The sequence below is a fragment of the Centruroides sculpturatus genome, unplaced genomic scaffold, assembly GCF_000671375.1.
Source record: "Centruroides sculpturatus isolate CEXI.00-Female unplaced genomic scaffold, Cexi_2.0 scaffold833, whole genome shotgun sequence".
Classification (NCBI taxonomy): domain Eukaryota; kingdom Metazoa; phylum Arthropoda; class Arachnida; order Scorpiones; family Buthidae; genus Centruroides; species Centruroides sculpturatus.
In genome coordinates this window covers 336,597-358,752 of record NW_019385052.1, presented here as the reverse complement: position 1 = coordinate 358,752, position 22,156 = coordinate 336,597, and the positions used below count along the sequence as shown (strand labels likewise).

The following is a 22,156-nucleotide window of genomic DNA, read 5'->3' as shown; positions in this document are numbered from 1 at the left end:
AGATAATTCAGAAAAATATTTATTGAAGATAGACAGTTTTGATTACAGAAAATTAGATATTGAAGATAATAAATATACTATATCAATATATATTTTATATGATTTATATGCAAAACTAAATTGAAATTAATCAAAAAATACTAATTCTCCAATTAAAATATACTGAAAACTAATTTAAAATCTCCAAATGCAAAACTTGAACAGTAACAATCAAATGAAGTTAGATTCTGATGTTATAATATTCTAACACAATATCATCAAGACAGGACAATTTCCAACACTGAAAAATGCAGACAAGATATTTCAATATTGCAAAAAAGAGGCGTCAAAAACATTCGCAAAAATAGAACATAAACACTCCAGTTATTTGGTTTAAATAAGTTGATTTTATATTCAACCCGGTGTGTTGGGAAATTAAGTATCAATACAGTCGACCCCCCTATAAGATATAGATACGTTCCATTCTTTAGGAATCCGATTTCTTACGAGTCGTTCCAATCATAGCCCGACACATGTCAAGTTTACGGACTACGGCTGATTGAAAGGTTTTCTTCCATAAAATTAATCGATTCTAGACTAATCCGACTCAACATTTCCAAAATACGTATATTTTTTTTGGAAATAATTCGTATAAACTACGCTATAAATAAAAAATTGTAGGATTACTTACCGAGTGTCACCATTCGACATCGCCATTGCTCAACATTGTTTTCGTCGCAGAACAGCTCAGCAAACCGCGTCCGATTTCTAATAACTTATTTTTCTGCGAATAGTTCCTTGAACTTCAGAGACATCATTAATATAAATAATTTTAATCGCCGTTGAATAAGAAATGTTTCTTTCACAAGAAATGTATAAAATTACAGTACTGTATTAGACTTACAGTACCTAATTTACATACTCTACAGACGATAGTTAGCGTAAAAATCTCCGTAGCGTGGCGCCACGCTAGACGGCGGAAATTATATATTTAATTATAACAAAGTTACAATAAGTTAATATATAATTATATGTACAGTACCTAATTTATATATAATTTATATAATACTGTCCAGACGATAGAAATCTCTCCGTAGCATGGCGCTACGGACGGCGGGAAAGTAGTTCGGCTGCCCGATGACGTTTGAGGTAATTATAGGGAATTTTTACTGTTTTTTACGGATACCGGTCACAATTTTTTCGTAGTTTTATAGGAATCATAATTATAGGGACCGTAATTATAGGGGGGTCGACTGTATTGCAAATCCCAAAGCATAATCTTAGTAATATAAAATTCTGACAATAATTTAATTTAGATTTTCCCAATCCAGTCATGACTAAGTTTAAATTATATATGAAAATTATTTTTCACTTGAAACAAATTATAGTATTTTAAAATACATATATAAATATTTACTACCTTTACTAAAATCTTTCATCTATTATCATTATTGTAAAATGCAACTTTATTTTCAGAGTGTAATTGATTGTCATGAATAAATTTATTCGGCATCGAAAGATGGACAAGCAGGAGTGGGATTCATCTTTAACAGGGAGTTTGGGAAGGCAATCAAGGAAAGTTGGAGATACAATGAAAGGATCATTTTAGCTAAGATACGAGCAGAACCCAGAAATGTGACGTTGATACAAGTCTATATGCCAACCACAAGCTACAAGGATAAAGACCTAGAAGTATACAAGCAAATTGAAGAAGTTATAATGAAAATCACAGATAATGAGAATATGATCATCATGGGAGAGTGGAACGCAATTGTCGAAGAAGGCAAGGAAGACAATATCATTGGTAACTTTGGATTAGGTAGAAGAAACACCAGGGAAACCAGACTAGTGAAGTTTTGCAGAAATCATGATCTCATTGCATTCAACATCTTGTTCAAGCAGCCAAAGAGAAGAAGATATACTTGGACTAAACCGGGAGATACAGAACAGTTCCAAATTGATTACATCTTTGTGCAACAGAGGTACAGGAACCAAGTGAAAGTGAGCAAGATTTACTCTGGTGCAGATATTGACTCAGACCACAATCTGGTATTAATGAAGAGCCACTTACGCTTTAAGAAGAACAAAATGGTAAAACCATACAGAAGATGGAACATACAAAAATTAAGAAAAGACACCAATGCTCAGAAGGAATTCAGGCAAACTGTAATACATGCATGAGTTGACAAACTTATATAAGGTAACAAACAATGACATAGATTCCAAATGGGATAATATCAAAATAGGAATCATGAAAGCTACAGATAAATGTATTGGTAAAGAAAACAGAATGGTTTACAAACCATGGATTACAGCAGAAATACTGGAAATGATGGAGCAGAGAAGGCTTTACAAAATATCACACAACCAGGAAAACTACAGAAGATACAGGAACTTAATTAACAGAGAAACAAAAAAAGCAAAGAAAGAATGGATTAACATAGCATATAAGAAAATATCCTAATTGAGGGAACAGGGAAATATCCTAATTGAGAAAAAACAGATTGCACAACAATGGAAGGAATACATTGAAGAACTTTACAAAGAAGACAAGTTGAACGAGACACTGATTGAAGAGTGTAGTGCTATGCACTTTTTCTTGTATATTATATTTTTTGTTTTGCTTATTTTTCGTTATGTGTGTTGGGTTTTGTTATTTCTGTAATGCGTGAATGTCATTTTTCCTTTGCATCGCACAACACCTTTTGAGTGGGGGTGGTTGTTGGACTGTTGGTTGGCTGTTCAAGAGACCATGTGATAGGAGGTGGGAGTTCTGAACAAAGGGGAGATATAAAAGGGAGAACCCACAATGGGAGGAGAGCTTTTGTTTTCCATAACCTATGTGCTGGAAGAACCGTTACAAGACCAAGGACAAGTAGAAGGAAGGTAAGGGTCGCCATATACGAACGATATATGATTTGGGAGAGATCAAAAAGGAAGGAAAGAAAAATCGAACTGCATCGACGTGTGAACGATATGAGGAACAATATCTCCAATTATAGAAGAGAAAACTTTACGGGTTAGAACGGCTTGCTACATTATTTTTGTGATTAGTAACATTTTTCCGACATGTGCTTATCAACCCCTTTGTTATTGAATATGAACTATATTGTCATTAGGAAGAATCATATGCAAGCAGATCGACGACATGTACTCTCCTTGTAATTAAATTGTAAATTTTAACTATCAGATTTGTAATTAGTGAGTTGATAGTACCAATCAGGTATTATTAATCGCTGCATGATCGGTAATTATTGAATTGCTAATACTGGTATTATTGATTGCTATATGTACATGTATATAAATTGTTAAAAATTTTTTATCTATCTATTGGTCCTGAGGTGTGTTGTAAGGTTGGGATTATTTCGGTACTTCCCGTTCTACAAGAGGAGAAACTGGTTGATGAAAATGACTTGGAACCATTAATCCTAAACTGTGAATTCGATAAGACACTGGAGGGAATGAAAAAGGGCAAGGCACCTGGTGTAGACTAGATAGATATCTGCAGAACTTATAATGTCCCTAGGAGAAAACACTAAAAACGACCTCATCAACAAAATGTATATAACTGGCCAAGTGCCAAAAGATTTTGAAAACAGCATAATGGTTCCAATTCCAAAGAAGAAAGGAGCACAGAAACAAATAATCTCCTCTATACACACTGTAAAATAAACGACTTACTTCTGCTGTAAAAAGTTTTACAGCAGAAGTAAGTCAGAGCACAGAAACTTAAGAATCATAGGACACTAAGTCTAGTCTCACACACATTGAAAATTCTGTGCAGAATAATCTATCGAAGGACAGAAAGAAAAGTAGAAGAAAACCTATCATAAGACCAATTTGGTTTCAGACAAAAAAAAGGTACACGAGAAGCTATACTAAGCCTAAGGATGCTCATCAAACAGCTTATTCAGGTAAAAAGACAGGTACTCATAGCATTTATAGACATAGAGAATGCTTTTGACAACATGGATTGGAACATAATGTTCAGATCACTGAGGAACCTGAAGGTAGACTACATGGATAGGCAAATACTATACCAACTATACAAGAATCAAACTGTGGTTATAGGAAAAGAAGAAGAAGCCAATATAATGAAAGGAGTAATACAAGGTTGTGGACTATCACCACTATTGTTCAATTACATAGAAGAGGCAATGAAAGAATTCTATGTTATTAATACAAAAGGTATAAAAGTAAACAGAAAGTGACACAGCACAATAAGATTTGCCAATGACATCGCAATGATAGTGGAAGATGTAGACGACCTACAGATAGCTGTTCAAAATTTAAACAAACAATTTAAAAGAAGATATGGAATGAGAATAAATAGGAAAAAAACAAAGATAATAAGATGTTCAAAAAGAAAAAAGGAACAAGGAGGAATGAACGTCTATTTGGACGGTGAAAAAACAGAAGTCAATGAGTTCACCTACTGTACCTACGAAGCATAATTACCTCAGATGGAAAAGATGTTACAGTGAGAATAGCCCAAACAAAACAGGCATTCTATAGAAAACAACAGATGTTAACATCAAAAAATATATCAATCAATGTTAGGAAGCAATTCATTAAGAGTTTCATCTGGAGCATAGCATTGTACAGTTCAGAGACATGCACACTCCGAACAGTGGAGAAAAGAAAACTGGAGGCCTTTGAGATGTGGTGTTGGTGAAGAATGATGAGAGTGTCATGGATGGAGAGAAAGAGGAATGAGGATGTTTTAAAAGAGGCAACAGAGAAGAGACAGATTTTGACAACAATAGAGAAAAGGAGAAATGACATGATTGGCCACCTAATTTGACACTCAGATGGATGTGTGGTGTTCGTTGCGAAAAGTACAAAGTCCCGTGAGCGGAAAAGTACAAATAAATACTCATTATATTTTTCGACGCAAAATTATTTATTATAGTTCAAACAGGTTCGTTTTTCTTTTTGGATCCCAACACTACAAAATGGTTTCTGTACACACAGGCGTTACAATTTGATCAAACAAATAGTGAGTTAATTGAGCACCACAATTATACACTTATATCTAAGGAAGGAAGAAGTGAATAGACAGATAAGAATAGTTTAAGAGGAAGATGGAAATACCCAGGATTTTCTTAAGTTTGTAATCTTGAGTGGGACATCACTTTGGAGCTTTCCTTGAAACATTATTTCTCGTCCTTCCTGTAGACCTCTCGTATGATTCTTTCAATGACTTCCTTCAAAGTTCTCTTATATGAATTCCTTCCTATCAATTTCTTGGCTCCTCGTAGTCTCCAATCGTCTTACGCTCGATCTGGAGCGCTATCTCTTTTCCATCCTTATTCTTTGGAATTTGAGCCCAAACTCTTCTTTCAAAACGTTGTAGTCTCCGGTCGTCCTACATGCAATCCGGAGCACTACTTTCTCTCGTCCGTTCTTGTCAAGAGCTTTAACAAGACTGTCCTCTCTCCTTTGTTCCCCAGCCCTAGGCCCTACTTCACCTTTTGTTCTACTGCTCATTTCTTGGAATCAGTAATCCCACCCAAGGAAAACTGGCTGGAAGGGAAAGTTCCAGAAAAAGTGAGAACAAAGAAATAAATAAAAGATTAAAACTAACTAAAATTAATAAATATTTTATACAATATTATGGCAGACGGCCACAGATTAATGTTTTATTGGAAGGAAAGATAGAGGGAAAAAGGGGACATGGAAGATGCAGAGTGGAATATCTTGATGAGTTATTATGGATAAGGCCTTACCAACAGATAAAACAGCTAGCTAAGTGAAGAGAGAAACTATAATACTGAATACATCCATGTTTGCCCACCAACCATTGGTTGAAAAGAGAGAGAGAGAATGAGAGAATAAATTTGTTTATAAATGAACAATGACTCACTTTTTTAATATGTAGATATATAATCATTACAGTCAAACCTCGAGTTTCAAACTTAATTTGTTCCTCAAAGTTGTTCAAAAACCAATCTGTTCTAAAACTGAAACAAATTTTCCCATAAAAAACAATGTAAAATGGATTAATCCATTCCAGACCCCAAAACAAAACCTGTTTTTTTTTTACCTTTTTAGCTGTATTTCATACATAAAATGCTTATAAAGGCAATATAATATTACTTAGCTATACCTACATTTATTCTATATATATATATAAATTTAATTATTAGTTTTAGTTTAATTAACTGGCTACCTAGTATTAATAAATATTATAATATTTATAAATTTTTGTCATTTAATTTAACTTAAGCATATTTAAATACAAAGTCTTGAATGCCATTTATATTACATGAATGTCAATTAATGTGGTTTTTATTAATTAATTTGATTTAAATTCAACTGTGGCTCATACCAAAAAATGGAAATAGTGTCCTTTCCTGAATGCACATTGAAATGCAATTTAACTCTATCTTCCTCTTCACTTAGGGCAAAAGTCTCACATTTAAGTCAGACAGCTCTCTAAATCTTTAAATAACGTAGGAAGTATAGGGAGTTGACTGTCTGTGGAAGGCTCTTACCAAGTAGCTTGTTTGGCAACTGAGTTATTGTATGGCAACCGGGGCAAAGATGGTAGTCAAAATTTTGTTTGTAAACCAAATTGTTTGTAAACAGAGGTGTTCAAATCCCGGGGTTTGACTGTATATCCAAATACTCAGACTCCACACCTGACTGCCTTTAGTGTTCCAACCTTCTAGTACCAGTGTTTTGTATAGTTTGTAATGCACTTCATGTCTTTTTTGCAATTTATAATAATTATTTAGATTAAATAGCTATAAATATTTTAAAATTTAATACAAAATATTATCTATTTAAAGAAATAGAACCACAATATATTTATTATTTATATCTTTCAACTACCAATCCTAAAAAGTCTACAATGATACAAATCTTGCTGAAACATACTTTATTTCTCAACCATAAACTTCTTTTCCAACACCTGGTTACAAATGTAACTATGAAATATTATCAATGATAAAATGAAAGCAAATGTAATTTTAAAAAATATGGAGCAAATAAATAACATCTTTAAAAATACGTAGATGGTTCTTAAATTGACCACTTAGATGACATTACATTCCTTGAGACATTAAGGATCAAACTTAAATATATTTGTAAGGCCTGAAACATTTGACCATTTTGAGATTCTGGTAATATGCTTCAGGTCTCATATCAAAGTTTCATATTGTCAAGTTGGTAATGAAAAATATTCATCATGATGAGCTATTTTTGACATAATAGTTTGACATGTTGAGATATTTAAAAGCGTTGCCATTAGAATAATCCATTTCAATTTAAATTTAAACTTGAATGAATATTAAAAAATACACTAGTGACTTGATATAATGTGGCCCTTGGTGTAAAAAAAATTTTATTGTGTTTACGAGATGTAGAACTCTTTCTGCTATGGCACTCTATCCATTGAAGAGGCAAGAATTAAATAGCCTTTTTATACTTAAGAAAACTATTGCTGAGTAAAAGAGTTTGCTGAAATAATATAGAAAGACTTTAAGGTCTTACTATATATTAATTCATCTGATTATCCATGCATCATACTTTCAATTTAAAGAAAAATATTACAGAGAGCAGATGTGTCCATAGTTCCATGATAACCTTGTAACTGAGATCTAAGAAAAAAAGAGTGCTGAGGAGATTCTAGAATAAAATCAAGTTTATTGTAAGGTAAGGTTGTGATTCATTGGTAATACAGAATGATATACCTCATAAGTGAGATTGAAGAGTTTTCCAATAAGTTTTCCAAACAAAATCTGGGTCAAACTTCTTAAAGAACAAGAATAATATAATAAAGTATATTTCTTCGATTTATGGATAAAGAAGAGAATATATTTAAAACATTGGCTTACTGGATTTATAACACAAACAAATTAATTTATATGTGTTATGACTCAAAGAACCAATTAATGTACAAGTGTGCAATGTTTAGGTCATTAATTGAAACTGCTATCAATGTATTTAGTAACTGTGAGATGATAAATTAAGAATTAGAAACACTAGAGAAAATATTCCATAACCATGGATTACAGAAAGTCATTCAGCAAACTCATGAGAAAAATTAAAAGTAAAGAAAACAAAAATAAGACACATAAGAAAACAGAGAGATAAAATATCCTGTGTGCATTATACTGGGAGTTGGAGAAAAACTTTCAGAAACAGAAAACTAATGGACAAAAAAAAAAACATTATACTCAAAAGAAATATTGGAAAAGACAAAATGGAAAGGTAACAGCTAGTGATTGCATTACCAGTAACCGGTTTACCAGTATACCAGTAAATTAATTTTTATACCGTTATTTCGGTTAAAAATCCTCTTAATTAACACGATATTTATTCTCCTAAAATTTTCATGGGTATTTCCATGGAAAGCAGATTTCTTTTTTGTCTCCTCTATATCATAGCAAGAAAACAATGCAGGTGGTGATGGGTTTGTAATTTAAGATTATTAAAAGGAATTTTCTAGTTTTTTTTATAACTTGATTCCCTGTATTATACTCCAAAATCAAAATCCGTTTTTAGAGTATAATACAGGAAAATAACCCAGAAAAAGTGAACAAATATAAGTAACACGAAATATCCAATAATGTTAACAAAAATATAATTTTGAATAGAATTCTAGAAATAATCAAGCAGTTACAGAAAATGAAAATGTATCATGACTTGAGTATGTCACTGAAATTAGTTCAGATCCTAGTGAGAGATGTTCATGTTCATTGCTTACCACACCAACTTCTCATGTCCAATGAGAACAAAGTGCACAATAGAAAAGTCAAATTTAATGAAAGAGAAATTATACTTAGTCATCTAAATATATAAAATTACTGAGTCAATATAAAATTGTCCTGACTGACTGAGTCACTGATTCATCATCGCCCAAAGCAAACTGCTGAACCTAAAGAGGAGATATTTGGTACACAGTTAGGGTACGTCATGGAAATGCACACTAAGAAGGGATTTTTCGAAATTTCCGTGGGGGAGAGAGTAAGCATTAAGACTTAACCAGAAGAACGGCTTCTACTGTACTATTTTAGATGCGATTTTTTTTGTTTTTAACTGCGATTTAGTAAGGTACGCCATGGGAATGCACACTAAGAAGGGATTTTTTGAAATTCCCGTGCGTGGGGAGAGGGAGAGCATTAAGGCTTAACCAGAGAACGGCTTTTGAAATTGATTCCCATATTTTCTCTTAAATTGATAACATTTCAGACATTGTTATAAATATTTTTATATATTTCGATTTTTTAACCAAATGTTCAAACCGTTTTAAATTTGAATTTGTTATCACATATTGGTTCAATTATAGAACAATTGTAAATGTTTCAAAAAATTGATTAAACTAAAAATAGTTTGTTTGATTCTCAGCAATTCTCATCATTCTCAGCAGTAGCTATTATATAACAATTACTATGGTTATTGAAATACTAAATATAAATGGGATTTGCTTGCAAAACCTCTGCAGGCAAAGTTGTGAGTAACAGCTAGTTAAACATAAAACAAGCGTAGACACTGATAACAGTAATATAAGTAAGTTTAAAAGTGTGAAAGATATAGTTAAGAAAGAAATGAAGTATTTCTTAGAGCAAAAAATACAAAGAACATATCTTAAAAAGATTTTCAATGTCTAATGAGAGACGTCCAAGTAGTATTAATTCTGAGAGAGCTTTTTCTAATGCAGCTGCCATTTCTATGAAAATTAGATCTAGATTAGACAACGAGAGCCTAAATGTATTATTTTTTTAAGATTCTAATTTCAAAATTACATGGTTGTCCAATAATTTTGTCAGTAATTCAGTTTTGTTTTAAAGCATTTGTCAATATGAATTTACCAGTAAATTATCAATAAACCGGTAATCTCGAATATAATTACTGAATTACAGGTAATGTAATACCCAGTAAATTTGCAATCACTAGTAACAGCATAGCAAAATGAAAGTATATGTTGTTCCATTAGGTGATGAGAGGGAGGAGTGAATAAAGTTTGTGTAGGAGCTTTGAAAAGATTGCTACAACTAGGAAAATGGAGCATAGAAGTGATTTCAGAAGAGGAAAAATCATGCTGAGTCAAAAAGCCCTTAATAAAGAAAAAAACTAACAGAAAAAATTCAAGAATATAAGAAATAAGAGGTTTTGGAGAAAGCATGAATACATGAAAAGCATTTAAGAGTGAAAGTAATTAATAGCAAAGAAGTTGAAGCATTACCAAATGCTTGGAAATGGTTCATAATCAAGATATATTTTTAATAAAGTATATTTTTTATGGTGTTAGGACCCTATTTTTTATAGGGACTTTTGTAGGAAATGAAAGAAGCAATTCATTTTCCATGATCTTATCATTATTTTATAGTTATCAAAGATTGTTGAAGTGAAAAAACAGTTCTTGCAGGGAGAGTATGAAATATTTTAAGTCTAAGAGAATGGAAGATTCAAGTAATTTTCTTAATTTCTATACTATCTTAATTTTCTTATTAAGATAGTATAGTTAAGAGTGGGTGTTAATGATTTTATATTGTACAACATCCAGCATTCCTGATGATATATAAACAAATTTAGGTGACTCAGCTACCAAGCTGATTCACTTGTGTCTCTCTGACATTCAACCGGCTTGGAGAAACTAATATTAAATAGCATGTCTATTAAAACATGCTATTTAATATATTTTTAATATTTGGCAATAATCATCAAAATCTATCAGTCATTTTAATAATCATTAAAACATTTAATCATTTAACATAATATTTATTTTCATTATGTATACAAAAATATTTGTAAAGAAAAAAGAATAGGAATGAAAAGTTGATAAATCATACTCAATGAATAAAGAACATTCATTTTTAAGTAAATGTATGTTTAGAAATGAAAAAGAAATAACTAAGAAAATTTTTAATCAATACATAATTGATTATAAATTTTTAAATATATTCTTTTATAACATTTTTCATAAAATATATACTTGTAGAATTTATTACGCTAAATCAATATAATCATATCTTCATGGATGCAATAAACAGAAAAATATGACAGAGATATCAATAAAACAAACTAATATTTTAGACATAATGTTCAATACTATGAAATTTAAAAAAATATTTTATCATCTCTTCTATTTATATCATAATCCACAAATCTCACTTCCATTATTGTATAAATATTTGTTTTTGTATTTATAAATAAATATAAAAAGTTTTGTAAATACAGTACTTACAGTACTTATATACACTAAGAAATAAATATTAACTCAAGGAATAAAATATTAAAAAAGACAATAATGTTTTTTATCATTATTTTTGAAAATATTTGAACATTTTGAAAAATAGGTTGTTTTGAATTCTTGCTGTTTTAAATCACACATTTATAATTGATAAAGTTTGTAAAATCTAGAAATGAAAAAATTTCTATCTGATAACAATTAACATAGATTATAAAAAAATGAACATTCTGTTTATAATCTAAGGCAGAATTAAAAGCTTTATAAGACAATCAAAATATTAGAGGTTTATGTATATATTAGCTCAGAATAACCAAAATTTATTAATAAAAATTGTATAAAATCATACACGTATAATATTGTGAAAATTCAACTCTTGAGGAACTTTTAAGAAGTAACACTGAATGAATAATTGCCAAGAATAATTTTGTACTGATTAAATTCAATGTTTATTTTAAAATGAAAAATCTAGAATTAAAATGTAATGTCTGTTTCTTTAAATCATAAAAACTTGCAAATTACAGAGATTTTGTATATGTTTATTGACTCCATGGAGAAACAAAGAAAATCAAAAAAATGCTTATTAAGTATAGTAAATTAAATATTTTTTGGGACTTCTTCATTCCATCATCAAATCTCTACACATTTGAAATGAATAAAAATGACAGAAATATTCATTTGAGCTTTTAATGAAATTTGAAACAGGACTGGCTTAAATTGAAGAAAAGGAACAAATATACAAAATAAATAAATTTTATTTTTATTTCTAAAATTAATATTAAAAAAATCTTAAATCCAGTAAAAAATAAAAACGCTTATTAATAGAACAAATATATTCAACCATGTTCAATGGCAATCTTTAGATTCTAGAATGGAATTTAATAACATCAAAATCTTCTTTATAGTACCTTCTACACAATTTTCCAGTAGCTTATTATCTTGATAACAACTAACATTTTTGATCCTTCAGCTAGATCTTCAGATTGAACATAAGTGCTGCATTTTAAAAAATATTCCATTAATCAAATGCATCTCCAGGTTAAAGTCTCCAGGTAAATGTTCGACCTGTAGAAAATCCAGCTGAAGGATTGAAAATGTGTCGTTATCAAGATAATAAGCTACTGAAGAATTATTTATAAGATACTACAAAGAAGGTTTGGTGCTATTCTTCCACTCCAGTATTAATAAGTGTGAGTAGGAATTTAATAAATAGAACAAGAAGAACACACACAACCAAACCGAAATCAGTAACCATGTAATTAATAAAGAAATATTTACTAATGTTTTTGTCTATTTAAAACAGACATCATCAGACATCATAACACAGAACAAATAGCTACATTAAAATCCTATTTTAACATAGCTGTTTTGGTCTGTGTTATGTGCCTGATGATGTTTATTTTAAATAGACAAAAACATTAGTAACTATTTCTTTATTTATTAATTACATGGTTACTGGTTTTGGTTTGGTTGTGTGTGTTTATCCTATCCCAGTTTTGAAGAGTTACAGAACAGAAAGCACATTTGAAATTAAAAACATTCAAAAATTATAAATTTACATAGCAAGTTATTTCTAAGCATGCAAATCTGTTTTGTTTGTTAAATTTAAGCTAGTCCATATTTGAATTATATTTAAATGCTCAAACAAATATTTCTATAGTTCTTGTTCATTTTGAATACATAGAGCAGTGGTTCTCAACCTTTCCAACTTGTGAGACAAAGGAACACCATTCATATACTTTTTATTACATGGAGCATTAGCATCAATATATTCAAAAATCAGTAAGCAATTCCCTGTTTTCTATTATCACAAAACAATGAAGCAATGAAATAATAAATTTCATTGTACTGAACAAAATAGTAAACATGGAATTGTCTAAGAATAAACTAACGTTGTTGTTGTAGCATATATTGGAATAAATTTGCAATAAAAACTTTAAAATCCAGGTATTCTATAGAATGAAGGTTGAGAACAACAGGCATAGATGATCTACTAATGAGACAAGAAAGTTCCAAAAATACATTTATTCATATACATATTCATATTCATATACATAAATGTTGATTCCTATACTTAATATAGCATTTCTATGGTTTTCTATAATTTGTTGTCATCTCAAATCATTACTGTATTTGCTTTACAATTTTATTTCAGTTTATAGTATTTATAGACATAATAAAAAATGTTCTAAATATTTATAAAAAAAAAACAAACTTTATATTTACATGAATTTCTCACGTTCTTACTAAAATCTGTCAATTCTACAGAAATAAATTCTAATATATTATTTCTTTTATGATGAATAGATTCAAATAAATTTAGAAATATTTTTAATACATAGACATTAAACCTCATTACTTTTTTTAGAATCCTGAAGTATATTAGATTATCATACATAAAACTTACCTGCAGCGAAGAAAAAGCCAAACTACTATGGATGCCAGTGTGACTGCTACCAGTCCACCTATTATTGCTATCTGCATAATAAATAAATAAGTAACTTTTGGGAAAAAAATATATTGGATAAAAAAGGAGTATTATTAAAATCAATGCATTTAAATTAAAAACTGAAAACCTAAACTAAATGCAAAAAGAAATGCTATAATAAACATTCACAAGCAAGAGATAAATATATGCACTATTACATGCAACATTTAATATCAACATTAAATTACATATAATATGTAAAATGTTTATAAGCAGATGATAATAATTTCAAGTATAAAAATGAAAAAGTAAAATAAAAATTATTACACTTTAAATATATTCAATTTTTAAATTCTGCAGAAGCATAAGAAACAAATGCTTTAATAAATCAGAGGCAAATAATACAGAGTTTATAATTTTCCTCACAATAAATTGTTAAACTTTTATTATTATTTTTTTTAATTTAAAATTTGAATATATATACATACACATTTCATGCTTGATGTTCTAAAAATTTTCCTACCATAATTACAGCATTGTTTTATAATTGTTTATAGAATAACAATTTTATAGACAAAAAATTATTTATAAAATTCTTATTTATAAAAAATGGTTAATGTTTTTTTAACATTTTTATGCAATATTAAATTCTGCTTTGCAAAAAATTAAATATTTTATATGTATCTAATTTCTCACACCATTATAAAGTATTCACTGTATAAAATCTGTTTAAAGTTTTGTATTTCCATATTTTTGGAGTAATAATTATTTTTATGGTATATATTTAATATTTAAATGACAATCATTTAATTTGAATATGTCATATAAAAAAATTTGTTGTTATACCATACCAAGTAAATTATTCTTTAAAAAAAAGAAATGTTTAAAATAAAATCAAAATTCAAATTTGAAGCTAATCCATTGTCTAAAAAATTTATAAATTTTCATGTTTAATGAATGCTGTATATTAATAAGGTCTTTAACTATTTTATTAATTCTGGATCATGAATAGAGGAACTAAAAAAGGAGAGTAAGTTCTGAATTTTCTATGAACCTGGAATAAGAAACTCTTACTGTAAAGTGAAAAAAATAATTAAATCTTGATTTAACATAAAAATACATTCTCCAAAAATTAACTAAAAATACAAAAAAATTCACTAGCAATTTCTATTATCTCAGTACATCAATGAAATGACATTTTTAAACAAAGATTTAAAATATCTCAGTTTGAATAGCTCATAAAGCTTTTAATAAGAGTTCAGAAATAACATATTTAGTAAATATAAATTACCTTACATTAAATAAATTATTTAAAAAATGAAAAACGAAANGTAGTAGCATGATTTCACATTCATAAAAGTTTTGATTGTTGCTTACAAAAAACTGATAAGTGATTTTTGACATTGTCATTTCAAGTAAATGTCTTACAGTTTAAAAAAATTTGTATAGACTGGAACAAGTAATAATCTGAGTGTGCTCGATCTGGCAAATATGGTTGGTGTGATAGCACACACCATCTAAGTCAGTGTTTCTCAACCTCTAACGAATCGTCGCCCCCTTCAATAAAACCGTTATGTAGTATCGCCCCCTTCACTTCAAAATTCCGATGGCGAGGGCCAAGGCTAACGCCAAATTCGTACTGCATTGAATAGATTAGTGACTAGTATAATGTTATTTGTTTAATTATTGTACGATATAACGAATAAAATATTCAATTATTCTTAATATAATGTTTTACTATATCGCCCAGAAAATTGCTTTTTGTTCCCCAAAATATAAATTGTTACTAATCGCCCCCTCAAAATGGAAAAATGCCCACATGGGGGCGATATCGCCCCCGTTGAGAAAAGCTGATCTAAGTTATAACAATTTCTGACCAGTTACCAAACTTGTGTGAAATTTGACATTATCGTGGTGAAACACCACCTGTTTTGTCAATCAATTCTGGCCACCTTTTCTGTTTGATGATATTACTCAATTTGTTTACTCGATGGCAGTACACTTTCAAATCAATTGTTATATTTTCTGGTAAAAGCTCCAAAAAAAAAATTTCCTTAAAATTCCATTGAAGAGAGCATTAAGCTCTCTTTAATTAAGAACATGTGGGACCCATATATCAAGCTTTGAAACAATGTTTCAAGTAATCATAAATGGTTCAATTTGACAAATTTAATCTCTTTTAGTGATTTCACATGTTGCTATTTGGCAGTTTGCTTCAATCAGTACCTTTTTTATTTTGTTTTCATTGGCTTCAACTGGCCATCCAGAACATGGTGCATCTTCAATATTGAAATTGCCAGAACAAAATTTTGTAAATCAGTTTTGGCACTGTCTTTCTCTCAACACATCTTCTCCATACACGTCGCACAATTTTTTTCTCACTTGAACAGCATTCTTACCTTTTTCAGTAATGAAAGAGTAAAATATGCCGAAATTGCTGCTTTCGATCTTCCATATTTGATGGGACACAAAAAATAAACAATTGCACAAATTCACACAAAATTTTTTACAAATAAGCCTTAAAATGCTAGCTGTCTAAATATATAATGATAATACGGTGTAGAATGAAAATGGCGGGAGAAATATGACTAAGCCGTCTAGTGGTAAAAAAACGAACTTAATTTCCGAACAACCTAATAGTATGTGCTTTTAATATCAGATTTACGAATTATAATTATTGTTGTTAATTAATAATAATTCATCCAATGTGTGCTGCTGTTTTTTGTTTTTGTTTATTTAATACTATCTTTAATAGAAACTAATGCATAAGTGAAGTAAAAAATTCCAATGATTTAAATTACAGTTATTGGACAAATAACTAAAATATCAAACATTTAATGTTTAAAATATTGGTTAAACCTGATAACATGTAATCATTATCAGCTAAGTTAGTCCACCACTGGCCAATTGGCTAAAATCACCAAACACTGATAGTTGGTCGGTTGTAGGGTCACTCCTCACCATCAGGCTGACCATCTGAAGTTTTCCAGGTTTTCTTGTTAGTAAAACCTAAATAGGGATCATTTTTTCCCATAAAAGACCTCCCAGAAAGCATTCTCCCTTGGCAGATCATCTATTTGTCACTTTACTGTAGACATATAATAGCAATCAGCCATGTTGAGCTGATAGCACAAAAAGACAGCTTAAAAGTGTCTTTAGTTGAAGATAATAATGACAACAATAACTGAAACTGAATACAATAAGTGAATTATACTGTATTTAAGAAGATATTGACACATTCATTGGGTTGCAATTTTTTTCAAATTTCAACCCAATAAACCTATAAATTCCCATTGTCATCCATCCATCTGTCCTTTAGTGTCAAGAAAGAGATAGATACATGACTAGACCAGATATAGAAAGTATGGGAGCTGGAGGCCACGATTAACTATACATGAACTTCTGGCACAAACCAGAAGCTATGTTATTTCAATTCAAAGCTTTTCCCCCGAAAGGGATTAGATAGATGACTGGCACAACTCCATTACATTAAAAATATGATGTACAGGGGCAAGACACTGCAGTATACTAATTTGAGGTGGGGAGCATATATTTTAAATTAAATAAATTAAAAATATGATTACTAGCATAGCAGGGGGGTCTATCATGTCCTGGCGCCACTCACAGAGGGGCCCAAATGGTCTCCAAGACAAGCAAGATTTGTTTCTGGAGGGAGGGGGAACGTCAATAAAGTGTATGCCCCAGGTGCTAGTTATGTTTGTTACACCACTGACTATGATTAAAAATTGCAGCCTGGCATTGTGATGATGTCACAATAAATAATTGCTCGTTAGTATTTAGTATTTATACTGTTTGGGTATAACTTAAATATTTACTTTAACAAAGATAGTTTTTTTTAATGTTTAACACTTAACATAATTGTTAAAAAATGAAACCTATTTGTGCATTTGTATTCACTTCAGAATATTGATTATTTTTTAAAAACTGTGTGTGTAATTTATAAATATATAAAATAAATATATTTTCAATGAAAGAAACAAATTCTCAAAAAAAAAAAAACAAAAAAATGTACTTAAAAATTCCAAACAACTGTATTTTATTTTGTCGACCATTGTATAACATTAAACTATTAAAAAAAATTGCATTTCATTCAATTAATTCTTCTAATTGGCATTCCTACAGTGGCGTGTTATACCTTTAAGTGATCCACGAATTCAAATTAAGAGGCTTTGCATTCAACATTTTTCTTTGAGGAAAAATATTTTCTTATAAAAGATAGGTTTGGGGCCCCGTCAAATAGGGAAATTGCCTTTTTTGCTCGTAGGATAATGTGCCAGCGGACAATTACAAAACATTTGTTTACATTCCACACCACCTACATCTCATTCTCTTTCTTACATTAATTTTATACATTATTAATACAAAAAATCATGTAATGTCTTCTCTATTTTTAAACACATAGTTAAGAGCTAAAAATATATAATTTAATCAGAATTCTGAAAAGATTAAATTATGATTTGATTTTACCTATTACCTATTAAAAAACATATAATTACCTAAAACATGTGTTTTGTTTTAGAGCAGAGATTACTTTCAGTTAATTTATCTATGCATTTGTATACATGACAATTAATTAAAAGTAACACCTACCCAAAAAGCTACATATTGATGTATAGTCTGATAATCTTCATAAAACTATAGGAACTATAGGCATGGGTTAATTGTATACAGAAACCTGACCGTCCTGAGAATGATTTTAAGCCACTTACCCAGTAATAATGACCAAAAAACGTCTTAAACTCATTGTCCATCGCCTTCTTTCCTACTCGACCATGTATATAGGACGATGACAACGGTTCATACGTTAAGTTTATTAGAGCAATTAATATATTTACCCATTACCCTTTTAATTACTGACAGATCATGGCTTAGAAAACGAAATAAAACCAATCAAACGGAACGTGTTCACGAATATTAACGAAGTAACCTTGCCAAACTTTAACTAAACTCATGACGTCAATTTCACACGTCAATTTCTACTACACTAGCACATGCGTTATGATCACTTCCGTTTCCTGCATACAAAAAAAAATTTATATATATATATATGTAATATATCTATATATATCGCCTCGATTTCCTTATATTATTAATTTAAATGCATATTAAGTTGTTTAAATACGCTTTATACATATAACTTTCGTAAAATTAAATATATGCATATGGCCTATTTATTTATATATATGGCGTGTATATTATTATTTGGCATTGAGTTTATGGAAGGCGAATGCTGCGGATGATTTTTTTAATAGTGTGGCTCGGTGAGGCTGTAAGGCACGTGGGTGACCTTTTTTGACCTTTGACACAGTTACCCCGCGAAAAAAAAAAATGGTGCGCAGTCGACAGGATTCGAACCTGTGCGGGAATATCCCAATGGATTTCAAGTCCATCGCCTTAACCGCTCGGCCACGACTGCTTATGCATTAATAACCTTTCATATTCTTATATAACGAGAGCGTACGCGATTAAATATCAAAATGGCGGTTCGGATTATTATAATTAACGGCCGAGTTAGAAGACGCGTGAAATAATACGAAACTTCCGTCCCGACCCTACTTTTCGAAATGCAATGTGTTGTACAGCAGCGTGCATAACGATGTACGTCATACAACGCCATCTATTAACAATTTATCGATTAATAATTTTTTTTATTACGTAAATTTATTTACGCTTTAATAATATTAATTAACAATTTTATCCGAAAATACGTATTCGAATCGAATTTAAGAATATCTATAGATATTTTTAATCGATAATCGAAAAATTTGAAATAATTCACGATAATTCTATTTAACATGTAATCGGCATTATTAATTATTTAATTGTGTTTTTAAAATTAAAATTATGCTTAATAAAGCGATAAAATTAACGTAACTTACATATAATCGTATGCACATATCGAAAAAATAAAGTCTAAAATCGTATGTAAGAGTTAGAATAAGGAACGCTCCATCCGAGTAATACAATAACGACAAGAAAAAAAAACAGTTGAATTATTTAAATTTTATTCTAAAAATACTCATGTCGGAAATACGATAGATATCTTTTTTTTAAAAAAAAACAGAGAAATATCGTAAAAGTTTCGAATGAAGTGATTCATACAGCCACTCTTAACGTTGTTTTCCTGTTACGCTTATCTAGTCGTATTTCTTGCGATAAAATATTTTTATTTGTCTACAAAAATAGATAAAAATTTAATTATACGTGTCTTCTTTTAGGGCATTATATATTGATTAAGTTGCAATAATCTAGATTTATTTTATAAGCGATAGATTTTCCAATCGATAGCTCTCGAACCCTTATATAAATATCGATTCCAACTTACGTAATTAATCGATTATTTTGCAAAATTTTTTTATTAAAATAACCAATATTAATCGATTATATCCTCCGGCATGTAAAAATATTCATTTTTTAAAATTGTTTTTCTATACAAAAATAAAGTATAATTAAACGACTATTAAAAAATTAATGTGGAAATTTCTTCGTAATATATGTATTTTTTTTCAAATAAAATTTAATTTTCTTGAAAAAATAAAATTTAATTGTGTTAATTAAATATGTTTTATTTCTATCTCATTACGTTACTTTTGTGCGCAATATTCAAAAAAATTGTAATGATTGCGCATTAATATTATTAATTTATTATACTGTTATGAACAATGAATCAGAGAATATTTTACAGAATATTTCGAAAGCAATAAATGTTTAAACATAAATTAAGCCTAAATTATTGAATATCGATTATTAATTTGATTTAATAATAGAAACAAGACTAATTTTTTTTTTAAATTAGTTAATGAAAAAAAATTATTATATCATTCGTCAACAGATGGCACCACATAAGATCATTTTTGTTAAAAAATTTAATATATTTAAATTTTAAAATCATAAAGCGTTTTAATCCCCGTAATATAACATAATAAATTATAAAATTTTCAATTCTTATACTTAATAATATTTAAATTTAATATTAAATACTTAATGTAAATAAATAATCGAGACTAAGACTTATTTAAGTATCGTATTTAAACGTTAAAATCCTTATTTAAACGCCATTTTGACGTAATAATTTTTCATAGACATCGATTCGAAATTCAAAATTTCAAATTGTGACGAGTTCGAAAACGGGTGTTTGACATCACACTTTAAATTCCAACAAGGATCAATCTACCAATGAGAAGCGTCCAGCACACAATGTCGTATGCAACGTTGTGTCATTCTATTGGTTGGTAGTAAATCGTGGTGTTATGCTATTGGCAGTCAGCACGAGAAGAAGCCGGTAGGGATAAAAACCGTGGAACGTACTTCACCTAATCACATTTCGATCAGTGAACATTATTGTGGGTGCTGTTTGATCCCATTTTTTTCTTTTTAATAACTGAATTATTCAAATATGAGAAGAAAACTTTTATTTCTAGGCGTGTTGTTATTGGCAGGTTAGTGAATTTTCTCATCTACTAAGTGAAATTTAATAATTATAATGTTTTTTTAAAATTTTTTAATAATAAATGGAGGATTCTAGAATTCCTATTTTATTAATTGAGTTTTAAAGAGTAAAATTTATAAGTTTCCTGATTAATAAACTTTTCATTTGTAGGATTTTCTTTGTTTCAGCACTTCTTTAAATGTCATTTGTATTTACAGATTGCCTGAGTTATAAAGACAAAGTTCTTATATATTTTTATAATAAAAACTATATATTTGATAATTTATAAACACTGCTGAAGGTATTTTATGACTTCATTTTAAAGTGTGATTTTAATTGATTGAATATTAAGAAAGATACCTTTAAAATGCATAATTTAATTGCCTTTTTATAAAATTTAACTTTAAGTCAAGTTATTGTTTTAGCAAACGATTGGAGAGAGAAATGATCGTAAACAAAGACTCCATTTCCTGTAATATTTAAAGAGTGGGATATTGGGTGCATTAACCTGACAGATTGATGTGTCTGTAGCTTTTGAAAGAAAATTTATAATTTCGCAGTTGAGAAAATTGCAGTATTAGAGATAAAATTTAATAACTCAAATGTGTTTACAGTTTAAAATGTAATGAGAGTCTAATCAGTTGTGTTTTTCTTGTAGCTACTCTTTGTTTGGCCGAAGACGAGACTGAAAATGAAATCAAAGTTGACGAAGATTTGGGTAGCAGCAGAGAGGCTTCTCGTACGGATGACGAAGCAGTACAGAGGTAAAGTATTATTTTATTCTTAGATAACAATTTATTAATTTATAGTATTTTATACAAGTAAAAATATGAGACTGTTTTTTCATATGATAGTTTGTCTTGTTTACAGATAAAAACCATTTGTTCAGACATTGCAAACTAAAATTTTTCAGTTTTACATTTATATAAAATAATGACAAGCTTGTGAAACTTTAAATGAAACATATTCAAAGATGTTCTTTTGTTAATTGTGTACAATCTATTTAGGAATCTTAACTCTTCATCCTGTCTTATTGTACAGATAATCAGATTAGGAAATACTGATGATGTAATCCTATGTCAGAGTTTTTTCTTTAGTATTT

At 29.4% G+C, this 22,156-nt stretch overlaps 2 protein-coding genes and 1 non-coding gene across 10 annotated transcripts in view; 1 reads left to right on the top strand and 2 right to left on the bottom strand.

Annotated features, from left to right (window-relative positions):
• LOC111633975 (slowpoke-binding protein-like) overlaps positions 1-20,746 on the bottom strand; it is a 52,757-nt gene extending 32,011 nt beyond the window's left edge. The window contains exons 1-2 of one of the 8 annotated variants that reach the window (XM_023378641.1): positions 20,607-20,746; positions 13,584-13,654 (exon numbers count right to left, since the gene is read on the bottom strand). Coding sequence is in view for 3 of the 8 variants with exons in the window: in XM_023378634.1 (XP_023234402.1) it covers positions 13,584-13,654; positions 18,335-18,376 (113 nt within the window). In the remaining 5 variants the exon portion in view is untranslated. Of the gene's footprint in view, positions 1-13,583; positions 13,655-18,121; positions 18,716-19,504; positions 19,564-20,606 lie in introns of those variants that run through there. The other 7 variants (XM_023378635.1, XM_023378634.1, XM_023378637.1 and 4 more) reach the window with 7 other exon arrangements.
• On the bottom strand, positions 18,960-19,041 carry Trnas-uga. Its single transcript has one exon. It is a non-coding gene; the product is annotated as a tRNA-Ser (tRNA).
• A 55-nt stretch (positions 20,747-20,801) lies between the features above and the next one.
• The window catches only part of LOC111633974 (endoplasmin-like), a 36,958-nt gene continuing 35,603 nt past the window's right edge, over positions 20,802-22,156 (top strand). Inside the window, exons 1-2 of the mRNA XM_023378633.1 lie at positions 20,802-21,064; positions 21,713-21,818. Coding sequence (XP_023234401.1) covers positions 21,022-21,064; positions 21,713-21,818 — 149 coding nt within the window. The 5' untranslated portion in view covers positions 20,802-21,021. The remainder of the gene's footprint in view (positions 21,065-21,712; positions 21,819-22,156) is intronic.